Raw genomic sequence first — 12,346 nt, 5'->3', positions numbered from 1 at the left:
ATCATTGGAGTTTGCAAGATTGGCGGAATCGCCACAGTGGAGTCCAAGGACAAACATGGGTGTTCGTTGTGAAACAATGCTAAAAACAGCTTGGGTTTGATGGAGAAATGAAGATGGAAGGTCTCTGAATTGATTTATGGTGGTGGATGGCTGCAATTTGTTGGAAAACCAAACCGCCGAAAAATTTGAAGGGAACCAAGTCGAGTCACGCTAGTCAAAAAGGCTCTGGGTTCCTCCCTTCTCTTTTCCCTCATTTCCTCCTTTCTTCTCATCTTGATTAGCCCATCACTCCCTCATTTCCCTCCTTTCTCCTTTCTCTCCTCCGTCCATCTCTCATTTCCCTCCATCCTGGCCACATACGTGGCACCATCTCACTGCTCCAAGAAATCTGAAGCCTTCTAGATGATGGTTAAATGACCATTTGCCCCTAATTTTGCTCACCTATAACTTCTTCGTTATAATTCCAAATTACATTCCGTTTGCGCTCACGCATTCGTAACGATGAGTACCACCAGAATACGCCAAGGAAACGAATCTTACGTGACACGACAAGGTGATCAACAAAAGTCGACATTTTTGCTTCGAAGGGCATTTTTCGTAAATTCACGTATCAAAATGATATAAACCGAAATATTTAGGAACAGGTTGTTACACAAGTCATGTTACATAACGAGTCGAGCATGAGCATTATTAATTACCGAGTATGATAATTGAATGGAAGTTATCCTCACCACAAAAAGCAAGCAAGCTTTGGAACATTATCCAAAACTCCCTCTTATATTTTAGGCATGCTCAAACTTAGGATTTCCCCGAAATTTGTGTTGAACAAAAAGCAAAACCTTTGACCGACAAAAAAAAAAATTAAAGTCCTAATTTGAGAAAATACGGCGCCACAAATAACGATCAGATGAACGTTTGAAACTCCTTATAAACGCAGTGCCTCAAAAACGCGGCTTTCAAATCAAACGACTTCAAACCAATACCCGCGTTTTTCAACCGACGACGTTAAAAACCAAAATTTTAATCCAATCAATCACCAACGTTCAAACTTTTGACCCTCATCGTTTTTTCACCTCTATTTTCCTTATAACAACTCCGACCAACTCCCACCACAAATCGTCAGTTCGGTATTAACCAATTTTCCTAACCATTTTTTTCTTCAGGTTTTCCCCATTTCTACCCTTCGTTCCCCACTTGTTCAAGAAGTCAAAATAATTTGATCATTTGGGTTTTGTTACTGGTTCCTCAATATCCGATCGAATTTCAAATCGTGGGATTTGGTGGTCAATCAATTTGTAGCAATTTTAATGGACAAGGCGGAGCTACGGCGGGTTTTCCATATGTTTGATCAGAACGGGGACGGGCGGATCACGAAGAAGGAGATGAGGGACTCGTTGGAGAAGCTGGGGATTTACATTCCGGACAAGGACTTGATCCAGATGATCGAAAAAATCGATGTGAATGGAGATGGGTTCGTGGACATGGATGAGTTCGGGGCGTTGTATCAGACGATCATGGACGAGAGGGATGAGGAGGAGGACATGAGGGAGGCGTTCAATGTGTTTGATCAGAATGGAGACGGGTTCATCACGGTGGACGAGCTGCGGTCGGTTTTGTCTTCCTTGGGGCTCAAGCAAGGGAAGACATTGGAGGATTGTACGATCATGATAAAGAAGGTTGATGTGGATGGTGATGGGAGGGTGAATTTCAAGGAGTTCAAGCAGATGATGAAAGGTGGTGGGTTTGCTGCTTTAAGTTCAAATTAGCTAATGGAAGGATTTTTTTCATGGTAGTGATCTTCGAATTTCCGTTTTCTCCTTCTACACTCCTCCTATTATTTACGTACCTTGATTCGCCTTTGAGTTCATTCGATACGAGAACTAGAAAAACAAGGGGTGCAGAAGGTAAAAAGGGAGTACGGAAATCACTTTGTTGTTGTTTTTTTTTTTTTTTCAACAGAGGAGATACAAAAGAAGAGCAGCCTTGTTGTGTAGAGGTTTAGAGAGGCCCCTCTCTCTCTTGAATAATTCCATTTTATGTCAAAGAATGCAAACTCTTTCATTTCTTTGTGCCTTTCGGGTGATCTTCCCGTCGTTCATTAGTTTCCTTTTAATTTCGTTGATCAGAATAGCATCACGTTTTTCTTTCCCTATCTTCTATAGTTATGTGTGTGTGGTGATTGAACATATTCAAGGTTTATCTTACAACTAAAATATGGTTTTCTATACGGAAATTCGTATGTTGTGGAAGCTTTTCATTACCCAAAAAGAACATAGCTTTTTATTTTTTTAGCTTCTAAATTTGTGACAAGATCTAATTGCCATGTTCTATTTAAGTATGAATTGATAATCACTACCAGTAGTATCAATCCGTACAAAAAAAAAAAACAAAAAGGAATCAAACGGAAGTTCAAACCTCAAGAGCAACCAGAGAAAAACAAAGAATCAAAATTCAACCACAACAACCCCACAGCTAGTATACACACTTAACAAACTGTTTCACTTGGTGTCGATCGATGTGGATTGCATGCATTGTTGAAGAACAATTCAGAAATAAATAAATAAATAATAAAACTTGAAATTCTAAATCTTTATTAACGAAAAATACTTGCAATAGAAATAAAATGGTACTAACTTGACTGAATCACAGATAGAGATTAGCGCAAAAGTTATGTCCTTCGAACGGTATTTCCGTCTCACTCTTGTGCTTGTGGTTCTACGACAGCTGCTCGATCAGGATACCGCTATCTAATTATACAACCCGCATTGAATTATAGAATTCTGGCGAATAGATTTGTGAGTTTACTTTCCGTAAGGTTTTGTATGGGAGAGATAAAAAGGAAAAGATGATGTACGATGGAACTGAGACTTCAATTATATAGGTTATTTCATACCTTTTCAAATACCTTTCAGATGTATCTGAAACCACACAACTCTTTCCAAACAATTATGTCTATTAACCAAAACATTTTTTAATTAACTTAATTTGAAATTAAAATTAATGAACTTTGATTAATTTTAACTTCTTGGGCCCAGGTGCGGCATGGAAATATAGTCCAATCTCACAGCTAATTGAATTCAAACTCGTGCTAACTTTGAGATCACGAGAGACGAGTTACTTTAAATTCACGATCTGTTTCACCGTCTTATTTCCAAACTTGTCTACTTACTGCCGCCGAAGTTTGCAGGGGAGTGTTAGGGATTTACACACTTAATCACCAATTCAGTGCCAATTCATTGTGGTTTGTAACCACTTTCCATTGTGCCATTCATTTGTAATTTACTGTATCATTGTGGTTTGTCCCTTCCATTTTTTATTTTTTATTTTTACGAGTACATGAATATTTTTATATTAGGAAAAAAGGAAGTTCGGCTAAGTCATATAATAATGGGCAGTCTAATTTGATATCAAATTCGTCATCCACGAGATTCGAACTCAGAATCTCTCACTTTTAAGCGAAGAAGAATACATTTGGACTGTAATACTGAGTGACATAACGAGAATTTGTTTTAAATCTTCGATAAAGAAGTAGGTCATGAAAGGTTTACGTTGCTCCAAAAAGAACTAGTTTTTCGTTACTCGAGTAAGAAATCTCTTTTTGCAGCACTAGGCAACTGCGAACTAAATCATATTAGAATTAAATTTGTTGCGATGTTGACAATGAATTGTCGAATTCCAAACGCTGGATTTTGAAGCTCGGAATTCCAGATGATCTAAACTCGCCTTCTTTCTGATCCTCCAATCAGAGAATTGCTATCTGCTAGTGCAGCTCAGCCCCAATGCAGAAACTGGCGCGGCCGAGCCTTCTCCGGTCAGTGCGCCTTCTCAAATCCCACAACCACCTCAAAATCCACCGACCCAGGTACCCATCTTTCTCCAAATCTCAATGAATTTTCAACTAAAGTTTGATTGAAATGTATAGCATTTCATGTTTGGACCTCACAATGCAGTAGCTTGGGTGATGTTGTATGCAAGATGTTCGACGAAAAGCCTGCTGCTTTTGGGGACTTGGTCGGTACTGCGTGGTTTCCGCCAGAGGGCCGTCGATGGGTTTATTCAGCTCCGTATGTTAACACAGAGCACAAAGCTGTGGAGCCGTTGGAAAATTCGAAAGACGGCGGCGCGGGTGCCGACGGAGCTGGTGATGGTAAAGTGAAAAGGAAAAAGCTCAAGGGGAAAAGGGCAGTGGTTAGGTGGCTCAAGTTCTTCAGGTATAAGAAGAAGAAATATTATGAGAGAATGACTGCTGAGGAGAAAATTCTCCACTAGTTAAGAAAGGTAAACTAATCTGTACGTTAAGAATTGTATACGGTTAATGATTTCGTACAAGTTATCTGACAAATACCGATGTTTGCATGAAAAATGTAGCACGGTTCTGCAAAATGTTTTGAGACTGATGATGATATGTGGTTGCTGTTTTTGCAGGCTCAAGGGAAAGAGGAAAGGCTTGTTGAAGCTCTTAAGAAAATTGAGCCCTCGGAGCCATCGGAGACAAACCATGATCCAGAAATATTGATGCCGGAGGAACACTTCTTCTTTCTTAAGATGGGTCTCAAGTGCAAGAATTATGTGCCCGTTGGAAGACGGGGGATATACCAGGGTGTGATTCTGAACATGCACTTGCGTTGGAAGAAACATCAAACGCTGCAGGTTGTGGTGAAAACATTCTCACCTGAGGAGGTTAAGGAGATTGCTTCTGAGCTGGCTAGATTAACCGGAGGGATTGTGCTCGGCATTCATGAAGAACACACGATAATTATGTATAGAGGGAAGAACTATTCTCAGCCTCCAACAGAAATCATGTCACCTAGGATCACTATCTCCAGGAAGAAGGTTCGCTTGTCCTATATTTGTCTAAACGTGCATCTTTCAGAGAATTTAGACTTAAACTGTCTCCATTAGAACACTGCATGTCAAGTCCAAGCAGAGTGCTTTTTAACTGCATATTTGAAATTATTTTTCCATGCTGTAACCACCTCATTGCTCTTTTCTGATAAACATTTTAAATCAATGCCCGATACCATGACAATCAAGTCCTTTGCTTGCTTCCTCATGACCGGAAAACAAGTTTTCCTTATATAATATGTTAGTTCAAAAGATCCATCAGTAAATAAAACACAAACATACAAAGAGATGCAGGTATATGTTCGATAAGACAGTTAGACTTTTGCAGGTGTTGAAATTAAAACTAGGTTCCCTGATCATATAGTTGAAGCATTGTATGTGTCATTATTTGTTCTCATGTTTTCCCTTGTATTCTCTGCTCCCCCATACAGGCTTTAGATAAATCGAAGTACAAGGATGGTCTGCGCTGTAAGAAAGCATATCCCAAAACTTGAACAAGAACTTGAATTGCTTCGAGCACAGGCTAAAAGGAAAGTAGACATTTATACAGATTCTATGGAAGAAACGCAGGACACTGGTACTGAATCTACTGATAATGTAGACTCTGGGAGCTCCTCAAAGTTGAAGCTGGAGGCTTCAAATAAGGTAAAAGAAATGATGGATAGAAGCAAGGAACGCTCTGAGGATGACCTTTCAACAGACGTGGATATATCTTCGGACTCTGAAGATTTACCCGATATTTTTGATACTGATTCTGACAAGGAGACCGAGAAGAAGGTAGATCGACCTCTGTATTTGGAAGAGTTTGAAAAGTTTCCTATTGAAAGTGATGTAGAACCTGAAGATTTTGAGGATCACCTGCGTCAGATATCTAGGGACGCAAAGAAGGATAAATCATTGGACGAAAATGCTGGCTTGCCAAATTTTGATGAGGTTGATCGAATATTTCTGCGTGCTGCTTCACTTTTAAGGAAAAAAAAAAAAGTAGATGAGACGCTTGTAAATTGCTTATGATCACAATTCGATTGTTAGATACCTGCACTTCTTCTTCTAGTTAGATACTTGATTTTTTATGTTATCTTAATTTTTTGGAATATACTTCCTTACAGCGCGATAGTGTCACGCTCTGCAGAAAATATAAGGTTACTATGATACTATGTCAAAGTCCAAACATGGTAACATTACATTTCCAATGGAATGTAAAGAGCGTTTTAGAAAAAATTGATTTGTAAAGTAATGTAAAGAGCGTTTTAGAAAAAATTGATTTGTAAAGTAAAAACAAAGTATGATTCAGTAGCATTCTGAAATGAATCAAATTCAAAACTTCGTTTGTATAATCCAAATATGAACACCCAGAATCCGTACCTGAATTAAGATTCCCAACAAAAACCGGCAGATGGGAAATTACGAAAATTCAATCTTTTCCACTTTCTCACTTATTTTCTCAGGAAACTAACGGAAAAGCTGCCAAGCCAGCTAAAAACAAGTGGTACAACTAAACGACTAGTAAAATGATGTCGTTTGGAGGTCGTACGACGTTGGGACAATAAACAAACAAATAAATAAATAAGCGAGGGGAGTTGAGATTAGAAAGCGAATTGGAAAGTGTGAAATTTTTGTTGCCATTTGTGAGCAAGCGCTGAAAAATGGAGCATAGATTCGATAGAAGGCCAAGACCTTGGCTTGGTTTGATTGGAAGTGACCCCAAATCCCGTAAGTTTTCTGCTAGCTTTCTCTTCCATCCAGTAATTTTGTGTTTGGTTGCCGAGAAAATTTGAATGAGATTTTGAGCTGATTGTGTACAAGTGCAATCTATCATGGGTTTTGCCTTTTAATTGGGATTTCATGGTTTTTTGGGTTTGGAGTGTACAGAAACTTCTGCCCAGAAAAGAAAAAGTAAATGAAAAGCTCTTGAAAGTTTAACGATATGAACTTTTCTAATGGATTATGGTGAAAAAATGGCTTAGGGAAGAATGAATTTGGCTTCCATTTCTGTAATTCCAGCGTTTAATTACTTAAAACCTTGTTTTTTACTTGAAGGATTTAGTTTTTAACTGTCTGATTCATGAGGAAGAATTAACTTTGGTGTTCAACAAAAGCATATAAATCTTCAGGGTAGGAGGAAATTCAGTAGAATGTGATTTGTAGAGAGAGAGAGAGAGAGAGAGAGTTATTATATTTCTCGAATGTAATAGTATGTGATGTGTGGTTGTGAATTTGGATTGGACAGCCGGAGCACCTGAAACTTCGGTCGAAAGGGACTTGAATGCAGTTGGAGAACCATATGTTGGTATGGAGTTTGAGTCTGAAGATGCTGCCAAGGAGTTTTACGAAGATTATGCAAGGCGTGCTGGATTCATCATGCGTATAGGCCAGTGTCGTCGATCACATGTTGAGAAGAGAATTCTTTCCCGTAAGCTATCCTGCAATAAGCAAGGTGGGCGTTCTGTAAAAGCTAGAGACCAAGTCCGGTCAGTTCGAAGACCGCAACCTACAACAGGAGAAGGGTGTAAAGCGATGATGCTTGTCAAACTTAAAAAATCTGGAAAATGGGTCATTACAAGAGTTGTTAAGGACCACACTCATCCACTTATAGTTTCTTCCGGGAATTCTATGGTAAGTTTATCTATCTAAATTCAAGAAAAAAGTAATCATTGCTCGAATCTTTACTTTATTTTTTAGTAAATGAAGTTGCTCTTTTATGCCTGTCGCTCTTCTTCTCGAACTTCTAAAGCATGAGGGAGAAAATGATTGATGGAACTTTGCTTATTGACTGCATTGCTGAAACTGTATTTTCTGAAATCGTAGTTTATGTATCTTCTGATCAGCTCTAAGTGGTTTAGATTCCTCATCCCTGCTATAACTAGCATGGTTTCCGTCTAACGTAATTCACCAGCTTATCTATGAATGGGGCCTTTCAGGTTTCCATGCAATGGAGTTTCACAGGTTTAGTTTTTCGATGTTCTGGATAATTGGAACATATACTATTCAGGATGGGCGTATTTTTCTTTCCTTTTAAGATGAAGAATCTTTTATTTAGGTTGTTTTTGCTGTTAGGGAATATGGTTCGACAAAGGATCTGAAAGTGTTTATGGGTACATGATTGCGGAAGTGCATTACCTGCAACCTCTGAATCTGATTTTCTCTCAAATAACTTCGCAGGATGCAAAGGATATGAAGATTGCGGAACTCACTTTGGACCTGGAGCGTGAAGAGCAATTATGTGGACAATATCGTGAGCTACTACTTACATTGCTGAATCATGTTGAGGAGGAGACGGAAGACATAGCAACGAAAGTTAGAGGAGTCGTTAACTACGTAAGAGAATTTGAGACTCAAGTTGAAGGGATTCCAGAAAATCAAATGGAGTCAAGTTCGAGGGCTTCCTCAAAATCAAACGGAGACTGAAGTTCAAGAGCTTCCACAAAATCAATCAGGCGACAATTAGAGACAGAAGTATGGCTCTGTCCATACTAGTTGCATGAGGATTCGACTAATGTTCTCCTCGGGAGTATTCTGACAGCCTAACATACTGTATAGCAGAGTTGGCTTGGCTGATTTATCGCACAAGCAATCTCGAAAAATGTCTTGAACCGATAAACTTTCATTGTTTAATCGAACGAAAAAAACAACGAAAGTTTGTGGAAGAATGTTGGATTTTCATTGAACTGTAGAATAAAGTCACATCTCTATTTGTGATAAAAGAAATTGATTGCAATTAACACTGTACATTCTTTGATGATGGAGCTGAATGGTGAGTAATTCACAGATGAAATCCTAGTTTTAATTTCCAATGCTGCTATCTACAAGGAGAAAGATTTTGCATTGTTGGTAAAACCGAGTAGTTTTTCTCGATTTTCCGATCCTCGTAACCCTGCAATCATTAACAAGCAAATTAGTCAATTGCGGAAATTGAACCGAGTCAAAAGTATCGATGATTGCAGGGTGATAAAGATTACTATCATGAAATAATAATCATAAACTCAAAAGATTGCTATCATAGAATTCTGAAGTTGATTCATTAACAGATTCGAAAATTTTCCAATGATTACTTATCTCAAAATTCACCCTTCTTTATTCTCTACTTGAAATTATTTTCAACGGTGGTTCATTCAACAAGTTTGAAATAAAATAAAAATTCGCACCAAACAAATATATTAGGGAAAAACTAATGTCTATTTGGTTTTAAAACAAAATTCCACCAATTACCAAATGTTTTAGGATTTGAACTAAGTTTGAATATCATCATTAGCTTACCAATTGTAGTAAACGTTAACAAAAGTTCTCCTATTATCATATAGTTGTACCATTATTTATACCATCTCTCTAATAAAGTGTGTAAACACGAATTTTCATGCGACAAATGGAACAAGAACACGTGTACAAAATAATATTTTGTATTAATTTTTGGGTTACAATCTCTTTTACAATTTGATCCTCTGATTCTATCTTCGTAAGGTGTAAATCTGTGGATGGGATGTTAATCCAAAGGGCCGTAGGGGTTTGGTCTAGGGATGAACAATTGTGCGGATTTGTTGATGTTCTTGATCCAAAGGGCCGTTGGGGCTTGATCTTGGGATGAACGAGGATGAGGGGATCTTCAAGGGCTTTTGGGCTTGATCTTGATGAACAGTTGTGTGGATTTGGGCTTGACTTTGATGGACAAGGATGAACGGATCTTCAAGGGCCTTTCGGGGCTTGATCTTGATGAACAGTTGTATGGATTTGGGCTTGACCTTGATGAACAAGGATGAACGGATCTTCAAGGGCCTTCGATGCTTGATCTTGATGAACAGTTGTGTGGATTTCTTCAAGGATTTGATGAAGAACGAAGAGAGCTTTCTTGATCCTTCGGGATTCTTGGGAATTTGGGAGGTTGGATGCTTGAAAACTTTAGAGTTTCATAGCTTCAAGGATTTGGGGAATTCTCTTCCAATTTGGGAGTAGAGAAATGCAAATGTGAATTGGTCCCTTGATCCCTCGATGGAGAAGCCTATTTATAGGGTTTGAGAATGAATCACCACCATCATGTTTTTTGTGAACTAAGTGGAGGTTGTAGGTGAAGTAAGTGGATGATGTAGGTGAAATGAGTGGAGGTTGTAATTTTAATGCATTGGTACATTTATTTCACCAAAATTTCGATGTCTACAAATGCCCCCACTTCAAACCGCATTGTATACATGTGTTTGTCACGTGTAGAATATGCGTTTTGAAGTCCCTTAATGTAGATGTCAATCTAAGGGCCGTCAAGGCTTGATCTTGAATTGGGCTGGAAATTTCTTCAAGGGCCGTCAGGGATTGATCTGGAATTCGGCTGGAAGATTTTCTACTTTCCTCCAATTGTTGGTTTTTCACAGGCTTAATCTTGAACAGGGCTGAAAGGTTTTCTGGATTCCTTCAAAGGTTGATTTTTCACAGGCTAATCTTGAACTAGGCTGGAGGGCTTTTTTTTTTTTTTTTTTTTTTTTTTTGCCAAAATTCCTCTAAAGGTCTGAATTTACTCCTTTTATCTGGAACTAAATTTGATTCGAGGGTGGTGGACACTTGATCTTGATTCGGACTTATGATCCCTTCAAGGGTCGTTGAGGCTTGATCTTGAATTTAAATGGGACTAGGAGCAGTTTCACCTGGCAAGTGAGATTCGACTTTATTGGGGATGAATCAACATGTGCGGTTGTTGCGTTTGTTAATTATCCATAAGTTTGATGTTTCATTGTCACTCGTCTTATATGTTCTCTAGGCAGATGTGGTATCTTCTCTGAAAGCACATCAGCAGTTGAAGGTGAGTGCTCGAGAGCAATGCTAGGTAAGCAATCAGGGAAGAGGTTCCAGGCAGTCGGTTCCTGACTGGAAGCTTGATTCCAAGTGCCGACTGATTGCTCTCATTCTCATTATCATGCATGTAAGAACAAGGACAAATAAAAGGACTGGGAGAAAGCATGATATGAGATACTTTTTCTTTTGAAAAAGTAGTGGTGATTTGACGGCGTTGCACAACGAGGCTTTGCTCTTCGACGACGGTACCAGTGAAAGGTTGTTGAGCTTCTTAAGCTCTTCAATTAGAGCAACGATGGCAGGCTAGAATTTGACTTAGATTCCTCCGTTTGGAATATGTAGTTCTGCAGGGAAAGGCGTCGTGCTATAGTGACCTATTCCAGCTCATCATTGATCATTCTGCTTCAATCTCTTACATAACAGAAGTGGTGCGCAACATTTGTATTTGAATGGTCCTTCAGAACATCATTTCTCAGTGACTCATCCATGTTTGGCAGCTTCAATGTAAAGAGCCAACATTATATCAACTGTCCTGAAGTATTCATTGAGGAAATTCAAGACCTATCGACAGTTGAAGACGAGCGCTCGAGAGCAATACTAGGTACTCAACCAAGCAAAGGTTCTGGGCAATCAGTTCCAGATTGGAAGTTTGATTTCAGGTTTCGACTGATTGCTTTCTTTCTCCTTGTCTTGCAGGTAAAAGCAAGGGAAAAAGAAAAGACCGGGAAAAGCATGATATGAGATACCTTTGTTTTCGACCCTGATGATATGAGATACGTTTGCTTTTGAAGAAGTAGCGGGTAAATCATCACATGTATTTGTTGCGCTTGTCTCCACATGCTTCGATGTATCATTTTCACTTGCATCATCTGTTCTCCAGGCATCTGGTATCTTCTTTGGAAGTACATCAACAGTTGAAGATGAGTACTTAAGAGCAGTGCTAGGTAAGCAATTAGGGAAGGGGTTCCAGGCAGTCAGTTCCAAATAAGAAGGTTAATTCTAGGTGCTAGCTGATTGCTCTCTTTCTCCTTGTCCTGTAGGGAAGAACAAAGACAAAGAAAATGACAGGGAGAAAGCATGTTATGAGATACTCTTGCTTTCGACCTTGATGATATAAGATACTTTTGCTCTGGTGTGACTTGGTTGAAGAGGTATTTTCAAGGGGGAAGAAAACTGAGTATGTTAAGAAGTTTGGTTGCAGATGTATTCTTGGCAACGAAGAAGAGTCATGCGTTTTGGATATGTGCCTTGCCATGGAGGATGAAGGTCCACATATATAGGGATTTCCCAATAGCAGGTAGTGTTACGGATGTGGCCTTGTTTCCTATGCTTGTTGGCAACAGCGTTGTAGTTGGAATAGTAAAATTCACATGTTTTCAACTTTGGCAGAGATATTTAATGAAGTTGCACATGATATCTGAAAAGCTGAGATTGTGTCTGAAAAGTGTTGACAGGCTTTATGCAAGAAAATCCGGCTTTTGAAATTCGAAGAGTGGTGTCTCTTCAATTTTTGAACGGATGGCTGTGTTGCCTTTCCTTTTATAGAGGTATCAATTGTATTCAAAATGCATACTTTGAAGATTGCCCACTATGAAAATTGTCTCTGCTGTATTTATGAGATTTTACTCCATCCAACCTTTTTCTTTCATCATTTCTGAAAATGGCTTACATATCTAACATCTGCTTAGATTTGAGTCTCAGGATTGATACAGACGAGCCGCGTCAG

General features: G+C 38.9%; 2 protein-coding genes and 1 pseudogene across 3 annotated transcripts; all 3 read left to right on the top strand.

The window, feature by feature from the left end:
- The first annotated feature begins 970 nt into the window (after positions 1 to 970).
- LOC137727306 (calmodulin-like protein 3) lies at positions 971 to 2,065 on the top strand. The gene has a single exon (XM_068466171.2). The coding sequence runs from the start codon at positions 1,308 to 1,310 to the stop codon at positions 1,764 to 1,766; it is 459 nt and encodes a 152-aa protein (XP_068322272.1). The 5' UTR covers positions 971 to 1,307; the 3' UTR covers positions 1,767 to 2,065.
- Positions 2,066 to 3,593: 1,528 nt separating this feature from the next.
- Positions 3,594 to 5,981, top strand: LOC137727369 (putative CRM domain-containing protein At3g25440, chloroplastic; annotated as a pseudogene). The gene is made up of 4 exons (XR_015952634.1): positions 3,594 to 3,862; positions 3,951 to 4,278; positions 4,426 to 4,833; positions 5,277 to 5,981. The product of XR_015952634.1 is annotated as a putative CRM domain-containing protein At3g25440, chloroplastic (transcript).
- A 438-nt stretch (positions 5,982 to 6,419) lies between these two features.
- LOC137730166 (protein FAR-RED ELONGATED HYPOCOTYL 3) lies at positions 6,420 to 8,567 on the top strand. Its single transcript, XM_068469232.2, has 3 exons — positions 6,420 to 6,558; positions 7,076 to 7,461; positions 8,008 to 8,567. The coding sequence occupies exons 1-3, from the start codon at positions 6,492 to 6,494 to the stop codon at positions 8,251 to 8,253; spliced, it is 699 nt and encodes a 232-aa protein (XP_068325333.1). The 5' UTR covers positions 6,420 to 6,491; the 3' UTR covers positions 8,254 to 8,567.
- Positions 8,568 to 12,346: the final 3,779 nt, after the last annotated feature.

The sequence above is a fragment of the Pyrus communis genome, chromosome 10, assembly GCF_041283825.1.
Source record: "Pyrus communis isolate YQ-2024b chromosome 10, ASM4128382v1, whole genome shotgun sequence".
Classification (NCBI taxonomy): Eukaryota; Viridiplantae; Streptophyta; class Magnoliopsida; order Rosales; family Rosaceae; genus Pyrus; species Pyrus communis.
Note: the sequence above shows the minus strand (reverse complement) of the source record. Positions and strands in the feature narration are given on the sequence as shown.